Source organism: Thunnus albacares, chromosome 14 (assembly GCF_914725855.1).
Source record: "Thunnus albacares chromosome 14, fThuAlb1.1, whole genome shotgun sequence".
NCBI classification, from domain to species: Eukaryota; Metazoa; Chordata; class Actinopteri; order Scombriformes; family Scombridae; genus Thunnus; species Thunnus albacares.
This window is the reverse complement of record NC_058119.1, coordinates 15,338,004-15,355,916: the sequence shown is the minus strand read 5'-3', so window position 1 is coordinate 15,355,916 and position 17,913 is coordinate 15,338,004. Positions and strand designations below refer to the sequence as shown.

The 17,913-nt window shown below is 42.4% G+C and overlaps 1 protein-coding gene across 3 annotated transcripts in view; it reads right to left on the bottom strand.

The window, feature by feature from the left end:
- The window catches only part of tet1 (tet methylcytosine dioxygenase 1), a 35,262-nt gene that overhangs the window by 4,215 nt on the left and 13,134 nt on the right, over positions 1 to 17,913 (bottom strand). For all 3 annotated transcript variants that reach the window (XM_044372292.1, XM_044372291.1, XM_044372290.1), the window contains exons 3-11: positions 3,940 to 6,190; positions 3,293 to 3,383; positions 2,542 to 2,635; positions 1,964 to 2,172; positions 1,723 to 1,873; positions 1,326 to 1,415; positions 655 to 792; positions 298 to 474; positions 44 to 188 (exon numbers count right to left, since the gene is read on the bottom strand). In XM_044372292.1, the coding sequence (XP_044228227.1) occupies positions 44 to 188; positions 298 to 474; positions 655 to 792; positions 1,326 to 1,415; positions 1,723 to 1,873; positions 1,964 to 2,172; positions 2,542 to 2,635; positions 3,293 to 3,383; positions 3,940 to 6,190 (3,346 nt within the window). The remainder of the gene's footprint in view (positions 1 to 43; positions 189 to 297; positions 475 to 654; positions 793 to 1,325; positions 1,416 to 1,722; positions 1,874 to 1,963; positions 2,173 to 2,541; positions 2,636 to 3,292; positions 3,384 to 3,939; positions 6,191 to 17,913) is intronic.

Sequence of the window (17,913 nt, the reverse complement as noted above, 5' to 3'; positions counted from 1 at the left end):
TTGATAAAACAGACAAACATGATCAGAGAATTGGATTTACAACCTTTGTTGGGGGTTTCACTTTTCATTTTCGCAGGAGTGAGAGGGGTCAGTCCAAGCTTCTTCTCAAGCCGCTCTGCTTGAGCTTTCAGACGAGCTTCTTGCCTTATCTTACGGGCTGATTTCACTGGCTCAGCCAGTAGACGCACCTGATAAGTACAAAAAATCAATTATTTAAAGAGACATAATCGGTGCATTTTTTTTTTGCGTTGACGTTTGAGTTAGAAAGTTGCAAAAGTTGCTTTCCTGTTCACTCACCTCTCGGGGAAAAGAAGATAGAACTTGTAGAGCACCACTTTGCATCTTGGCCCACTGTCCTTCAACCTGACCAAACTCATCCCTGTCAGAGATCTTGTATAGTGGCAGAACGTGGAGCTGCTCATCTTCTGGTATGTTGCGGACTGCACGGTTATCTTCCTTGGTTAAAGTGCAAACCTGAAAAAGGACACAAACAAAAGGCAAACTGTTAAACCAAACAGTGGGGCCATATCCAATCAATACCTCAAGAGACTGAACCAAAACTAGAACCAATGACATTTGAAAGAGGTTGGGTTGAGCGTTAAGTCACACGATATAGAATTAGATAGCATAGTGTCACACTCGTAGCTTGCTTACTACAGTGCTGCCATTATTCATGTTTTGAGTGTCCTTGTGAGCGTGAGCACAGAAATCCACACAGGCTGTGACTCCTGAAAAAGGACGTCCCTCCCTCCGGCCCAGCCGGCAGTCTCCACCTGCCTCCTCATTTTCCACCTAGCAGAGGTGAAAAGACATGAGAGGAGTTTGGTTAGTGGTGGTGACTAATAATAGATTCAGCATTGAACAAGAAGAACAGGCAACAAAAACAGAAAAATTATCATTATAAATTATTTATATTTAAACACATACATGCGAACAGATGCAATAAACTTAACAAAAGATGAAAAATTAAGACAGATGCTCAATGAAAAAAAAAGCATATGCAAATCAATACAAAAGATATTTAAAAATCTAAATACAATTAATAATAAATGCTGATAAATACTGTGAGATACAGTAAAAGTAAAAGCTTGTTATAGTTCAAGTTTTCTGTGGGTACATTCTCAAATCTTCAGTGATGGAGAGACAACTAATGTTAGAGTCAGTGAGATCATAAACTGTGAAGAAGTCATCAATGTAATCTGAAGTGAGGGTGTGCAGCAATTTGAAGACATAGAGAAGCATCTTCAAATCAATTCTATGAATACTAGACTGAGAGAGCTCGGGACTATGAGTGGTAAATATGGCAGCTGTTTAATTTCTCATACCTGGTTTTGGAAGGCTTCAGGAGCCAGTCTCTTGTAGAGTGGTGCGAGGTCAGTGGCAAGACTCTGAAGATTGTTCTCTATTTTCTCCTCCTAAAAGTGAGAGACAGAGGGAAGATTATGGATGAATTTACAAAAGAATCGTTCTTTTTCTAGGCCTGCCTACAGGTGTGATTGTCATATCCAACATCTGCCACTAGGTGGCAAATGTAGAGAGTAAAAGTAAAATGTAGAAAAACAACAGAACTTATGCCATACAAAGTACAGAGAAACCACACATGGTGACATAATCTAGCACTTGGATTACTGACCAAATATCCTCTCACAAATGTAAACAAAATAAGACAAAGAGAAATCGATGATTTCCTCTAGGATTTCTGGAAGTTGACCACTCCCTCACCTCCTCCCGGTAGTCTCCAATCAGGCGGAACTTGCGGGGCACTTTGCTGCGGGCAAACTTACAGCCATTGAAGTACATACTCCAGGAGCAGCCAAAGGAAAATGAAGCTCCACAGGTGTCCGGGTCCAAACCCTGGCACGCACACGTACGACTGTAGGCACGGAGTGGAGGAAGGAACATAAAGAAATGGACAAAACTGGAAGAATTAGCATCAATACAAGGCAAAGGAAGAAGCACTCACTCTTCATTGAGGGCGCAGCGGCGGCTGGTGGGGGAGCCGTATTTAAAGAGGGTATCTGTGAGCTCCCGGTAGAGATGGTCTGCCACCGGCCGGTGGATTCCCTCCCATGCCAGGATGAGAATGACCAACACAGCAGAGTCACAGTGGTGCCCTGGCCTCTGGCGGACCAAACATAGCAGCTTCTCCTCTTCGCTGCTACGCCGGATCACCTGTCAGATGATAGTGTGCACACACACACAGAGCACTCTAACACATTGATATCACAAAATTATGGATCCTACTAGGGTTATGGTTAAAGAGCTGTCATGAGCTGACCAAAACTGCAATGTTGGATGTAGGGCAATTGTTTAAAATGGTACAATCCCTAATGTCTAAGTTTAGGGATGAAGTTATGTTTAGCTTACAGTTCAAGATGACTATGGTTAGGTAAGGGTTGAAGTTAGGATAAGAATCTGAGTGACTTTGTTCTCTGCCCCTAAATACACTATGAAATGAAATCCACAGCAATGCATTAATATACAGCAGACATATTCAAGACATTGAAGATACTAACATGGACACAAACACCAGCCACATACCCATTTAGCTATCGGACACCCCTGGGAGCTCTTTCCTTCCTTCCCAGTGTAAACAACAACTTCCAACCTTACTGCATTTCCTTTGGCACCATACCTGTGACACCCAAACACATGTAAGAGCAGCTTTTATCAGAAATGTGTATTATACACCATAGCACACATATCACTGACAATACATATTAGGCAACATACATTACTACTCAAACCTGAGCGCAACTGACAATACACAAAGCCTCCAGCATTGACAAATCTAACATTTGTGCTCACACCTGCAACCAATAAAATTCAGACTGTAGTAATCAGTTAGTAATCAGTTCAACACTGCAAGTACACAGCAACAAGAAAGGATAAAGTCAGCAATGGCATGTGTGCATGCCTAACAGTTGTAATAACAACAAATACTGAATTCCTTAGATTAAAAGATTATTTTTTTATTGAAAAACTCATTCACTGCAGAATTATTTTTTCAGTTAAATGTGGCTATCAGATGGACTGTCAACCTCAAGTTGTTTTAAACTGACTGTCATCTTGGTTTATGGGCCCCCCGTCTCAGCTCTGGGGGGGTTTCCTGTTTCAACATGCTGTGTATGTGTTGTGTGTACATGTGTGTAGCTGAGACAGAGGGTGCACGTGTTGCGCTAGCTCAGCAATGCTTCCTTTTAATGACAGACTCTTTGGTTGTAACCCCGCCCGATTCCACCAAGCCTGTGGTTGACTAGCAAAAAAAGAGAGGTGTTAGTAGTCACTCTACCTGTTCTCCATCAGTTCCCTCACTGCAGCGACACTAGGTCCTGCCCCAAGGTGAGTATAGTAAGGGCCTTCCTCCTTTTCAATGATTTGGTCTGTGAAAACAAATCAACACCTATTAGATATTGCAGCAACTTTACTGGGTGGAGAATTGTCCTTCAAAATAGCATGTTGACCATAATGTTTCAGACAATAGTTTCATAACTAGAAAGCCAAAGGTTTGATTGTTCTGATGTTTACAGACATTCTGGATAAGGGAGTCAGATCAATATAAGTGTGATGTACATAGTAAAATGCAGTAGTATCTCAGTTCAGGAGCCACCACCATGGAAGTCCACATTTCAAGGCCAAATACACTGTAACGGGTCAAGAAAGCATCCCAAAGGCTCCTCCAAATATGGCCGAGAAATGCAGCCTTCTTTTGCTTGAATTGGCCCTTGAATCAGGACACAGCTATTGTATGTGTGTGTGTGTGTGTGTACATCAGAGAGAGACAGAAAGTGAAAGCCTGTTTGAGGTCAACTGCATATTACTTGAAAGCAAATTTTCAGGTCTGATTTAGTCACAAAGTGGAATCAAACAAATGTGATACCAAGTTAGGAAATACAGACTAGTGTTGTTCTAAAAAAATCTTAAGTAGCACCAACTCACCCATGCATTGACAGGATGGAAGATCGGCCAGTTTTTTGGAAGGTGTATTGAGCAGGTTCTTGGTAGGGGTGTCCAGAAAACTCATAGGAGACTCCAGAAAGCTGTTGACGCTGTTCTTGGATGGAGTTGACTCCGCAGAGTGGCCCGGATCCGCATCAGTAGACGTGGACAGGACAGTAATGGGTCCAGACCTCTCCAGCTTGTAGTAGCCCTGCTGACTTGGAGGAGGGGACTGCCGTGCCCCCGAGAAGCCATTAGCCATACCGGGATACCCAGTGGTGTGGCTGAGGAAAGCAGTATTGGCTGGGCTGGGGTTAGGATCAGCACCATGCTGCGCTACCTGAGTAAACAAACGCCTTTCACACTCCTGCCCCGGTCCTGCAGCATGACCATTGCATGGATTGTGGTGGTGGAGTGGACCATTTGAAAGGGACCATGGCTGGTTCTCTTGACCAAGAGTGTGGTTGACCCTTGTGAGAGTGCCGTAGTTCTGAGTCTGCGGCCCTAAGAGGGCTGTGTTGTTTGTGTGACTGTGATAGATGAGTTGCCTCTCTTCCTCCTGAGCTTCAGCTAAGTATCTCTTCAGGTCAATTTGAGCCTGAGGCAGGAACAGGTTCCTCTTGTGGGGAAGACCTGATTTCCCCTGCGGTAGGGTCTTCTGGCCTCTGCTCCTGTGGTGCGTCTCTCCATTTGGCATGCGTTTTGAGAGGGGGGTCCTGCGGTTGATTCCCTCTGGTAGTCCATCACTTATCTTCTTCTTCCTGGGCTTGGAAGGGGTTGCTTTTGTTTTCTTTGTGAGGGTCTTTTTCTGAATGGGGGGTAGCTGTGAGTTATAGTTGTATTTGATGGCTGATACAGGCATTCCTTTTGGAGGATTGTTCTCCGACTGCAGGTTGTGTCTGGACTGGATGATGAAGGCCAGGTCTGCCAGTTGAGCTGCCACCTCCTCCTCATCTCTGTTTCTCATTTTAACAACCCTCTCTCTGTCCTCCCCGAACAACCGCTCATGATCTTTACTGAACTTTATGTCACTGGGATCTTTATAGCTGCATTCCGACTTGATGACATGAGAGCCAAAGCCCTGCTCTGTCCTCCTAAAGGGTCTTCTATCACTGTCTGAGCTGGCCTCTAAGAGGTCCTGCAGAGACAGCTTTGTGCTGGGGCTCGGCCCCTGGGAGCACTGGATAACATTCCCTTGTCTGGCCACAGGAGGGCGTATGACTGACGTCTGGTGAAGTGGTGAGCTGATGACCGAGACTTTGTTGTAGCGGATAGCTGCTGTGGGTTTGGCTTCTTGCAGGGGTGTATTTGTATTGGAGGTTGTAAGCGGGGCAGCCGCAGAAATGGGATGTTCACACTTACTTTCAGCTTTATTGGACCCTGGGATGCTTTGAGGTATAGCTGCCAGTTGAGTCAAGGCCTCAATAGCAATAGCCTGATCAAAACTAAGATTTCTCCTCTCTGCCAAAGACTGCACACTTGGTAGCAAGACATTTGGAGGAGGTTCACTTTTGATAGTCTGGGGAGTCCTTTGCAGGCTAACAGGAGTGCTTTTCTGACACAAGTCACTCTTCAAGTCCTCTGGCTCTTTTTTAACAAAGTGCAAATCTGGTGGTTCAGTTTTGATGGAGCAAAGAATGGAAGAACGTGAGCTGCAAAGTTTCTCCTCCAGTCCCTTCCTCTCTGTGACAGACAGACACACCACAGCCGCCAGCGTGGATAGCGAGTCTTCGCAGACCTCATCCTCATCACTCAGCTTTGTGGTGGCCTGTTCAGTGATCCACACCCACGGCTCCTCCAGTTTGATCTTCTTTAGTGGAACTGACATGTCATCTGGAGGAGTCTTGGGTCCATTCTCAGAGCAGTCTTTAGGGATGGCAGCTATTATAGTCCTTTGAGACTCTGATGCCATCATAGTCCTTTGATATGCAGACTTTAGATCAGACTGTGACCCCGTAGTCATTTTAGCACCGTTGGGTTTTGTCAGGTTCTCAGCAGAACCATTCTGAAAAGTCACAGAAGAGCATACGTGTTGGTGAAGTGCAATGCTGGTCAGCTCCAGCCCAGGCTCTCTTTTAATAAGTGCTGGCCGTTGGTCCGAGGCCAGGTTGTGGGTGAGCAAGTGGGTAATGGGGGGAGCTTGTGTATGAGGTATGTGGCCTTCCTCCCCCTCATCCTCCTCTGCTGCCATGTGGGTGTCATCCATCTGTGCCTTGCCTTTGCCATTTACCGACCCACTTTCTGGAACCACCTGAGACAGAGAGACAGAGAGAGAGAAACAAGGAGAGAGAGGTGACTCAACAAGCTCTGGCGGTATACAGTGATTCAGCTTGTTCTAAACAGTCACGGCACACAGCACAACAGATTGCCTCCCAGCATGGCATGAGCATCTGTTGCAGCCATTATCGAGGCTGTGGAAAATATTATGGCATGTGAAAACAAAGAATCTGCTCTCTATAAATCTTGCAGAAACGGATCTCTAAACAAAGCTAATAAAAAGTTAAACCGCGTTAGTTCACGGCCGAGGCTTCAATCAGGACTACATTCCTGCCTGAGCTGTGGAGTGTTGAGATCCGCAGACCCCCAGGTAGCCGAGAGCCAACAAGTAAACATTTGGAGTCACGCACAGTTCATGATTGCGTCACTACCGGTGGGTCACTGAGGGCATGTAGACAACGTGCATGTACATGTTATGTTTGTACAGGGTTTTGTGGGTGTGTTCCTGGGCATGCATGCATGTGTGTGCAAGCACATGTGATTATTCACACAGCTGCCCTGCCATGTTAACCCCTGTGCATTGTTAAGTGAGTGATTAATCCACTTGGGGTCCTATCCACAGTGGAGTTTCAGTGCAGCTTGACCCTTCAGCTAAGACAGATTCTAACTGCCAGCAGAGCTATGACAATCCAAAGGTCCACAGTATTGACATATTGATTGGTTCTAGCCATGTTGATTATGTACTGCCACACTGTCTACTGTACTGTACACTGTCTAGATACAGACAATCATATGCAAAAAGAAATTAGAATTTTGGAAAAAAGAGAAAGTAAAGGCAGTTTTAACAAGGATTTGATGAAGGTCTTGCTACTGTAGTGAATATTGTAGTTTACATGTTACAGGGCACAGAGATAAACCCCCTCTGATGTACTAAATCTAGCCTATATACAGTCTCTCTGTAAGTATGTAAAAGCGTCCTTTATTCCTCGTCATCTTGAGTGAGCATATGATCAGCTGAAGTCATGTCAAGCTGCTTCTCATGTTATGATTTAACCCTGCATCACATTCAGAACTAAAGCCTTCAGCAGTGGAAGACTGATTAAAAATGTTGCAGCGTGACAAAGATAAAAAACACTGCATCATGTGCCAAGACTCAGCTGACAAAAGGATCTCAAAGTCGTTTGCAGGAGCTGGAGGATGTGTGTGCATTACTGTGATCTGTGTGTACTTTATATGTGTGTGTGTGTGTGTGTGAGACAGACAGAGAGAGAGAGAGAGAGAGAGAGAGAGAGAGAGACACCCCATGTTCCCTCTAATGAAGTAGCATAACTGCAGGGGAGCGGGAGATATGTACTTTATCACTGTTTACCTGGCATAAACACCCATTAAACTCTACCACCGCCACTGTTTTAATGCATTTTACAGCAGGGGATGTGCACTTCAAGCTGACAGATAAAGAGAAAGCAGCATCAGCACTTCAATATAAACCAGATTCCTACGAACCCACAGACCAAACACAAAACACTTGAGTTTATCAGTTACATGTGCTCTGTTCAATTGTGTTCCTTCTATTTCTATCAAAAGTGAAAAAATCAAGGATAGTAGAATATATTGTTTTACAGTATACAGTATTAAGAAACTGAAAGAAGGGACAAAAAGTAAAATAGAAATAGATACATTTTGAGTGAGGTGGGTATAGATGGGACTTGACAACATGAAAACAGTGGGTTGAGTTTGGCACAAGTATAAAGAGACTAGTAGAGTGAAAGAATGACATCCTACATGTGACGGCTGCTGAGCAGAAGCCCTAACTGTCATTCTTGATGATAAAGGCATTGAAAAGTTGGATGTGAAGCAGGAAAAATTGTACTCATGCACAGCTACAAGCACTCAATTGAAGTTGGAAAATTAAAGTTGTTGGAGGCAGCGCAGAGGTCTAAGAGGATTAATACTGAGCAATCTCCTGCATCGGTTGTTTAAAGAAGGTTATTAGTTACCTTCAGCTTCAAGAGATCTGTTACTGTGCTGTGGGAAGCTCTAAAGCCAGAGAGAAGTTCTTCACAAATATTTAAAACGAGGACATAATATGTATTTAATAATATGTATTGTGTACAACATACATTTTAGTTTGGGCTGAAGAATCAAGGCTGTGCTTCTTTAAGCAATATTTCATGATTGTTATATATACATCATATTATCACCAGTTTGTAACATCAGTGCATTTACTTCGTTATCAATTGCTGAAATGTGTTTTTTTTTGGCTGGGTTCAACCTAGACTTCTGATAAGAAGATTTAAGAAACAAGATGTCCTTGTGAATTTTGTTGCATTTAGTGTCTGATTACATTTGTGGTGGCAAAAGAGAGAGTGAAAATGATTTTAAGTCAAGCAAACAGAGTAAAAAAGCAACATGTAAACTATAGCAGCAAACAGCAATGATCGAGGTCCAAGCAGATTGGGAGACTCTGGATGCTTGTTTCTTATTTAATTGTTAATGAAATATGGTTTTCATGAATGCAAACTGAAATGATGACACACAGACCAAGAACTGGAAGATTTTGTGGAGGGTGGGTCAAGATCAGAATCAGATCAGAAGATAAGAATCTGATCTGATTCTGACTTTGGAGATTCTGGCAATGGTTATTCCAGCAAATTATTTATCAATTAACTGATATTGGACACCCTGGGACTCGAACCAGGGACCTTTGTGTCCCCAGAGAAGGTGACGACTGCGCCACTGGGGAGACATTGCTTTCCACACACCCTCTTACAACTTGAGGCGATGACATCACATGTGCCAGACTGGGGTACTTTTGTCTATTTAAATTGAAAACGCTTACAACAGTGAAAATGTTGGTGAGAAAATTCTGAAACATCATTCTGCTGGTTTTGGATGCACTGTCAAATATTTTGGTGACGTGTGATCCAACACTGAGCAAGAGAGAAAATGTTGTGCATACAGTACAAATTACAGAAAGATATTGAATATAACTGCGTACTCACTGTTTGACCGATCTCAACACCATTTTAAAACACTTGATATCTACCATCTAGAGATTGTCTGTGTCAATTTTGGTAGAATTTGAATGAAGACTTGTGGAGATATAGATGTTCACTGATTTTGCATATTTTGACAAATATAGAGTGAATGACTTCTGAACTGATCATAGGTTGCAGTGAGGCAAACTTTTATCACACATCAGTGGAAGTGCTGAAATAATTTCATCTCTCTAGGTCCTACAGTGAACTTTAAATGATTTTTGGAAGTTCTGACTGCAATACTGATGAATACGTGAGTTCACACTTATAAATCACTCCCCTTTTCGCGAATCATCACCAAACTTTATACAATGAATTGAACATAACAGTAGAACATGGAAAAATTTTCACTCAAATCCATGCAGCTATTTAAGCTTTTTGCATTAGTGGTGCCCCCTAGTGGCAGAATATCCCAGGACTATGCACCAAGTTAGGTACAATAGCCAATTTTGATTTATGAGCATTTATGTAAAATTTAACTTAAAGATGAGGTTTAAAATTGTATAATTTCAAAAGGATATGGAATATCAAAAATCTGAAAAAGTACTTTTTTCTGACAGATATGCTATGTGCCACATTTTGTGCCGATTGCTCAAAATTTGTAGGAGGATTAGCAAAAAAACAAATTTGGGCAAAATTCAAAATGGTTGAAAATCTATCTAGGTGCAAATGGGCGTTTCTTCTGGACCCACTGAATCCAGGAAAAAAATAATTTTGTATTTGTGGCTGACAGTTCAGAGGTTATATGCCAAAACATAAAGTCTTTTGTTATAGCATCTGGCCACTTGGTATATATTTTTTTGTCTGAGTAGTGGGTGCGATTTCCAACCTATCAGTCAAGTTTGGGAACTGTAGTTGTTTTGGTTTCTCAGACTCAGATATTTTTAGGGCACAAGAATAATCCTAACAGATACAATAGGGACCCCTAAATATTCCAGACAATTTAAGCCAGTGTCAGTGGAAAAAAGTTTTATCTCTACCTCTTCTGCAATGATTTTTTTACAGTCTGTCTGACTGATGAAACATGCTGTTCTAGATAGACGTGTTTCCCACTGATGGTTGAGATTGCTGAAAAATGTTGTAGCTGTGTTGGAAATATTTAAACATGACACCACTTTGTGTATGTTCTTGGCCAGTTATGCACAGGAATGCAAAACACATTGCCAAAAGCTGTTTATTAAAACACTATTAAGGTGTTGTGTGTTGGATTTTTTCTTTAAGTAGAGGTTGTTTGACTTTGCAAGAAGAGAACAAGTGGACATAAAATGTTGAGACCAGACATGATTAATAAGGTGGAGCCGATTTATTACCAAATCTTTTAAGTGATGTGGTATTCCCTGATCTCTTTCTGATCCATCACGCTTTCTCTCCAGTCCACTGCACTCTCCACAGCAGTTGGGACCGAGCCATTAGAAACGCTGCTGATGCAACAGATAGTTGGAGCAAAGGCTGAGGCAATACCGAAGCTGCCAATGCAACAGGGTGAGACACCCGCTCCACACAGCATGTGGAAATTGGCCACCGCGACATTCAAATGAGAGAGGGAGAAAAAGAGCAGAAAAGATGGGGAACACAGAGCGAGCGAGCGAGAGAAAGAGAGAGAGAGAGAGGGTTAAAAGGCAGTGTATCTGTCACAATAAACTGCTTTCAATGACAAAGCAACACTGGCTGGCTTCCAGCACTGCACCAGACACACGCGTGTCCCTGTGCATGTGTATGCGTGTGCCTGATTGTGCATCCATTTGTGCATCCAAGTGTTCATGATCCAAAGCTGACATCAAAGTACAGCCCCTGTTTTTAATTATGTTACATTTAACCTTGTGATAACAAAAAGCCTAATGCAGGACGTAAATGCAGAGTCATGTGCTCTCACTTAGCCACCGGGTCTCTGGAGAGAGCGGGGTCTGTGATGAGTTAGGGCTATGTCTTTGTGCTGTGTCTGTCGTGTCTGCCTCGAGGCGCCCGAAGTCACTCACACGGTACTGTACTGTTTCAAGTGCAAACACAGTCTTCTTCTTTTCTCCGAGACACACATGTACCCAAGTCCTGCGCCTGACTGTCCAAAGCTTTAAAGATCAACAAAACATTCACTAGAGTATCTAAGGGTGAGTGCTTTACACACAAACACACGTTCAGAGACCTACCCTAGCAACAGAAGTGTGACCGCCGCTTGAATCCTAACAATTCTCTGTCTCCAGAGAGAGATGGGTCTCCGAGGAGGTTCGGAGTGTGTATCCGTTCTCAATTCAACACACAAACACACTCACATATACATTTAAACATGTACACATACATACACACCTGAATTCAAACGCTTCAACTGCCACTACTCTGACAGAAAAGTGCGTGCTAGACTTTGATGAAATGAATTCTGTTTTACTTTCAGTTGTGTCGCTCTTGTTCACTTGTGCAAAAATCACACGTTGTTAGGGTTTACACCTCACGCTGCTCTTACAACGATATGCTGAAAAAAACACGCTTCCTTCCTGGCTGAGAGTGTAAGTAGTGGTTTATGTGTGTTTCTCTGAGCATGTGAGAATTTCCCTCATTCATAGAGTGAGCGTTTCCTGTCTCAACGTCACGAAAGTCAACACACTACACAAAAAGCAAAACTGTGACAAAGGAAACTTGAAAGAACTGGCTCACAATACATCAGCATGAATCACAGCTTAATCAACTATAAAATTATACAGATTAAGACCGCATCAGTAACAGGAGGACCTTTTCTACAAACCGCACAATAATAACACCATTACTACTGCAGCCAAACGAGTAAAGCCTGCCAAATTACAAGTTACGACCCAAGGCTTACAAGCACTCCACTTCTCTGCTGAGCACAGTCAGGAAACAGCAGGTGCAGAAATATGGCTGTTCAAAACACTGCAAGAAAAAAAAAGGGGAAGCAAAGGGGTTCTTTATAAAACTACAGCGGCTAAAAAAGACATGCGACGGGGGAAAAAGAAGAGGGGTGTCTGTTACCGTGGAAACTGACCTCTTTGTTGCTGACTTTGTTGTCACATCCTTTAAACCCACCTGGAAAAGACAAGCCAAACACTCAAACACAGAAGCCCGGGTCCTCAGTGATTCACTAGGAACAATAACATCAGCTTCCAAATAAAGCGCTCCAATCAGCTAAATCCAGGGTGAGAGAGAGAGAGACAACGGAGGATAACCTCTAGATGAGCTCCACTGTAGCTGACCCATCTGCAGCGAGACAATAGACCCTGGGGCAAATGTTGCGTTTACTTTGTCTGTCCTCGGAGGAAGCCCCTCTAGTTTAGGCAGCATAACCCTAAAAGGTATTGGTGGCCATCTTGCTTTGCCTCCTTCAGCCTCAAAAGAAACGCTGGCTACAGTAGCCGTGCGCAGGGCAAGCTCCTGGGTGTCATGACTAGGGCGACTGTGAGCCTCTGTAGCAAAGCGCTGCTACAGCAGACGTGCGCACACCCGCCGCACACACACAGACGTATAGACACACACACATACGGGATGCCTTTCGCAGAAGCAGACAGAGCCTCATCAGCCAATGGCGTGAGGACCTTAGCGGCTTGTAAATTATCTTCCATGCCTAGACTCTCCTAAACAAAGGATCCCCTATGTGGGCTTTTTACTCCAGCCCTACGCACATGGATTGGAGGCAAGCTGTGGAACGGATGCTGCACACATGCTGGATCTGGATCACAGGAAAACAACTCCATCACCTCTGAAATATTAACCCCTGAAGCAGCACACCAACACTCCTACTGGGACTGGTAAATTAGACTGAATCACCTGTAACTAGTGCTGAAATGACTAGTCCATTAAACAATTAGAAAATTAGAGAATCAAATTTTCAACCAGTACAAACTGATTAAATGCTCAAGTCCCATATCAAGCAACAAGCAAAACATTTGCTGCTCCAAGCTTATCAAATGCTTCCTTTCCCTACTTTATATCAATATAAATTACATATCATTGGGTTTAGGCAGTTGCTTGGACGAAATAAGCAATTAAGAGATGTCAGCTTGGCTCTGGGAAAGTGTGAAATATATAAGTCGTCACTATTGTCTGACATATTATGGACAAAACAAGGTAATAATTAATCAAAATTGTAACTATTTATAATTGTACTTAAACCTATAGCTGAAGTGTGATCAATTTCACTCTTCAAGCTAGCAGGGAAAAGCTGAGCTATGAAAATATAAAATGCTCCTGAGCAAAATACTTCTTCTCTTAAAGGTGCAGTGTGTAGAATTTAGCGGCATCTAGTGGAACAGACTTGGCAGAAATGGAATATAATATTAATAAGTATGTTTTAATTAGCGTATAATCACCTGAAAATAAGAATCATGTTTTTATTAGCTTAGGAGAGACACTGGCTCTAGGGTGCTTTTTTTCGTTTTTCGCGAGTTTTGCGGCCACAGCAGGTTCTCCTACACACTGGAAAGAGAGAGTTGACGGGTATTCAGTTGGTTGCAATCTGTAACCTCACCACTAGATGCCACTAAATCTTACACACTGTACCTTTAAACAGATGTCAACATCACAGTGACAGTAATATTGACATTAGCCAGTTCTCAGATATGAGCATGTCTGTGTGTGTGTGTGTGTGTGTGTGTGTGTGTGTGTGTGTGTGTGTGTGTGTGTGTGTGTGTGTACATTTTCCTAACTACTCCCCTACAGATTTAAGGCATGTGATCTATCACATTATAATGTGCTGTTGTGTGTCCCATCAGTCACGGTGTGTAGCCTGCTATGTCATGCTATACTCTTTAAACAATTACATATGGTATCATATGCATGGCAGCATAATTTTCTGCAGCACCTCTGATCCCCATGTGATCTAAAAATATTTGGGAAGTTTATGGTGGGAACAAGAAAGAGGATGTTCACAGCATCCATACTGTTATTCCTCTCTCTGTCTCAACAACCCTTCCCCTCAGTCTCTCTCATCCACCCCCAAAGCACTTTTTCACTCTCTCTAAACGATTCCCTGAGGAAAAGCTGTGGTTAGAGAATAAACAAGGAGACAGAGAGCAAAAGACAAAGAGAAAAAAAATGTTATGAGAGAGTAAAGTACTCCCCCCCCCCCCCTTTTTTTTAAGGCAACCATGTGGCCAAGACGCTGAGGTCACACCAGGACAACATGAAGGCAGCTCGAGCCAGTGCCTGTCTGTAACACTCAACTCACCAACCTCAGCCGTGTGTTTGATTGTGGAGGCAGAGAGCGTGCAGATTAATCCAGACACAACAATGAAAACTATATTAGTGTAATGTTACACATGCGATAAACATGCAAACATCAGGATGACACAAATGTTCCAGCACGTCATATGGTGGAAGATCCAGTCATTATTGGAGGATCTAGCTGTAAGCCCTGTCAAAATCTCAAAAGGTATTCGTAAGCACGTTACAATCCAATAGGCCTGAATTATAGCCAATATGGCACATGATCAAATGCGGTTTATAAGAGGGATAATTTCAGTACAGTGAAAGCCAACAAAACCTACTCAGTCCATTTATAAACACTTACATTTTCACCCAATATAAACATTTAGTGACTATGTTTTACTACAAATATAATGATGTGCACTCTTAGTCTCATGGTGGCCACACAGTTTTTATCACACGACAGAGTCCAACAGTCGGTTAGTCAGTTAAATGCTTGTAACTTATCATGGTCAAACTCCTGCATGGTGTGGCTTTCAGTGTATGTAGTATTGTTATAGGCTAATATTTCCAAAACCAGTGGTTTGGGTAAACGTATGACACTAACTAGGCTTTATGGATAGACTTCGTTATGGTGGTGACTGCTGAGCGTAATTGTTTTCTCACATTCATATGATTTATTTTGCAAAATGGATGATTTAGTGTATATCTATATCTGCGCAATCAGCATAAAAATGACTAATATTCAGCATAAGTCATTTTCCCCTGACAGCAACAATCACAACTTTCCTAACACACGCTGTAAAACAAACACAGATGTAGACTAAACACTTGAAATATACACATGCATGTGTGTGGTGTGCTGAAGCAAACTTTATTCCCACAAAACAATATTTCTCCACACTGTCAGAATCAGAAAGCCACATTACAACAACATAGTCTCCGCTGTTTAATCACAACGTGGATTACTGCCTTCAGATTTAGTCCATATTGCCAACTCATGTGTATATGGTAGATTTTCAATGTTTGACCCTGAGATGAACAAAATAAACTTGTATGAACACCTGCAAAATCAGTGTGTGTACACTTCAGAGCATTACACTGCTATTTAGACCTGCTGAAATATTTCACTCCCATAACTCAAGAATCATTTCCTGACCTACAGTAATGGATGCACTGGACCCGCCTTATATTACCTTTTATTGCAGTAATGTGTTACTACTCTATTTCAGGGTTTTTGACACTCTGATTAGGTGTTAAAGAAAAGTTTCTCACTATTAATATGAATGTGTAGATGTAAAAGCAAATTGTGTTATGAATTATGATGGAAAACTAAATTGATTTAGTGCGGTTTGTCCCAATTTCCATGCTTTCCAAACTGGCAAAGCCTTTTCTGGGTTATTATGTATGAGATATTTTCAGTTACCAATCACAAAGAAAAAAATGACATTTACTAAAATTGTTAGTAGTCATGTTCATTGTGGCAGTTGTAATTGAGTTCTGCTCTGAATGGCAGCTGTCACGAGAAGTCTGACAGGTTTGACAATTATGGCCAAGTTAAACAGGTTACACCAACTCAAACCATAAAACGTCCTGTGATACAGTCCTAACAACTGTTTCCAGGTAGCTATCAACTGCCAGGTGCTGCTGAAGATGTTATATACAGTAGCTACTGTGTTGCTGTGTAGCTAATGTAATGGTATATGTATTTAACACTTTTTAAAACTATACAACTCAACAGCTAGATGAAAATTAATCATACATAGGAATTGTGACACCACTCCCCTTTGATATGGTGTGCGTAAAGAAAAGTAAACAAACAATATGCAGTTTTCCCTCTGACTGTGTGTAAACAAACAGCTTATTGGCAAGACAAAACAAGAATTAAAATGCTGAAAAACTATTATATTATCCCACCAGGATAAACTGTATTCCTCACAACATGTTAAATCCATAAACATGCACAGTACAGTACATTAAGAGTGTGCCTAATGTGATATAGTGTATCGGCTGTACTGTACGTCTCAGCCTTCAAACCATTCCTCCTCCTGCAGTCACTCCATTTCTTCATCCGAAAATACCCCACAACTACCAACAATATTCCACCGCACCCTTAATTTGCAGCTCTTTAAGTGTCCTGCATGTTTTTCCCTTTAACAAGCTGCCCAGCTCTCGTTAGGAGCAAGTAGCCTGGACATTAATCACCCTAAACAGTGCAGTACACGAGCATGCAAGCGAGGTAAAGAAAGTCGTTCCGTGGCACGGTCGTAAACTGTCTCCGACACATCTGGAGGCTGACCCGCTGGAGACCGGCCCAGTGATGGAGCTATGCCAAATGCGAATGTTGCCAATAGTTGTCATTAATGCTATTACTGCCGACGCTAATGTAAACTTGTCTCTCATTTGCATGGAAAAGCTACAGGTCTTTGGAGAAGAGCAGTAGTTTCAAAGAGTTTCCCTTCTTCTTTCTTCTCTTTTTAAAGTTGTTGCTCTACACCTACAGTGTAATGTTAAATGAAAGGTGGTGAGCAGAGTGCATGAATCAGAGGAGGCAACGGCAGGTTGGACAAAACAGGGCAGACATGTGTGAGAAGTGCTGAAGTGAGTGGTGACAACCATGGGGAAAAAGGTGACTCCATGCTTGGACCTGTCCCCAAACAGCACATCCAGCCCACGCAAGCACAACCTTGCACACAATCACACACTCTCCAACATCTCTTGCTCAACCCAAAGGACCGACACACAAATGTGTCTGAGATTAATGTTTAGAGACTAATGTGCAAAAACCGGCATTAGCATTTGGATCCTGCTAAGCCAGACCAAGGAAGTATGAAAGCTGGTTTTCCTTGAAGAGAACCTTGAAACCATAAAGTCTGTGTTACCCGAGAGGAAGCAGCAGTATCACACATCACACTACTCACTTTTCCAAAAGAATATGTGGACTCAAGTCTTCTATTAAAGGATTAGTTCAACAATTTGGGAAGTACGCTTATTCGTTTTCTGGTAGAAAGCTTGATGAGAGGATTGGTACCACTCTAATATCTGCCCCTTAAGTATGACAGCAGTTGTTTAGCTTAGCGTAGCAAAAAGACTGGAAATAGGGGAATAGCTAGCCTTGCTCTGTCCACCAAGCCCCAAGGAACAGCACAGGGCTTTGAAGCCAATTTGACATAGCGGCCAAACCCTGTAATTTCAACATCACATGATGCTATTGGGCCCAAAAAGACTTTTTACCATAGACTTATATTGTGAAAGAGACGTCTGGAAGTCAGGAGATAATTTTTTTTGAGTGTCACAACCCCTGCGAAATGACTTTCACTATCAAAATTTGACCCGTTCGGTCCAATCACACTCTGAAAGTCTAGAAGAGCAACACAATTGAATTGTTTTATCCCCATTCAATACCCAGAGGGCTAAACCGGAAACAGCTTGCTCTATGTGCCCCCCAGATACGGAAGTAATACGGAAGAAGTTGAACGTTTTTGGCTTCATGCGCCACTGAGCAACTTTCATAGGAATGAACAGGGCCCCACCTCTGACACTGTATTCAGTTCTCTTTATACATCCATGC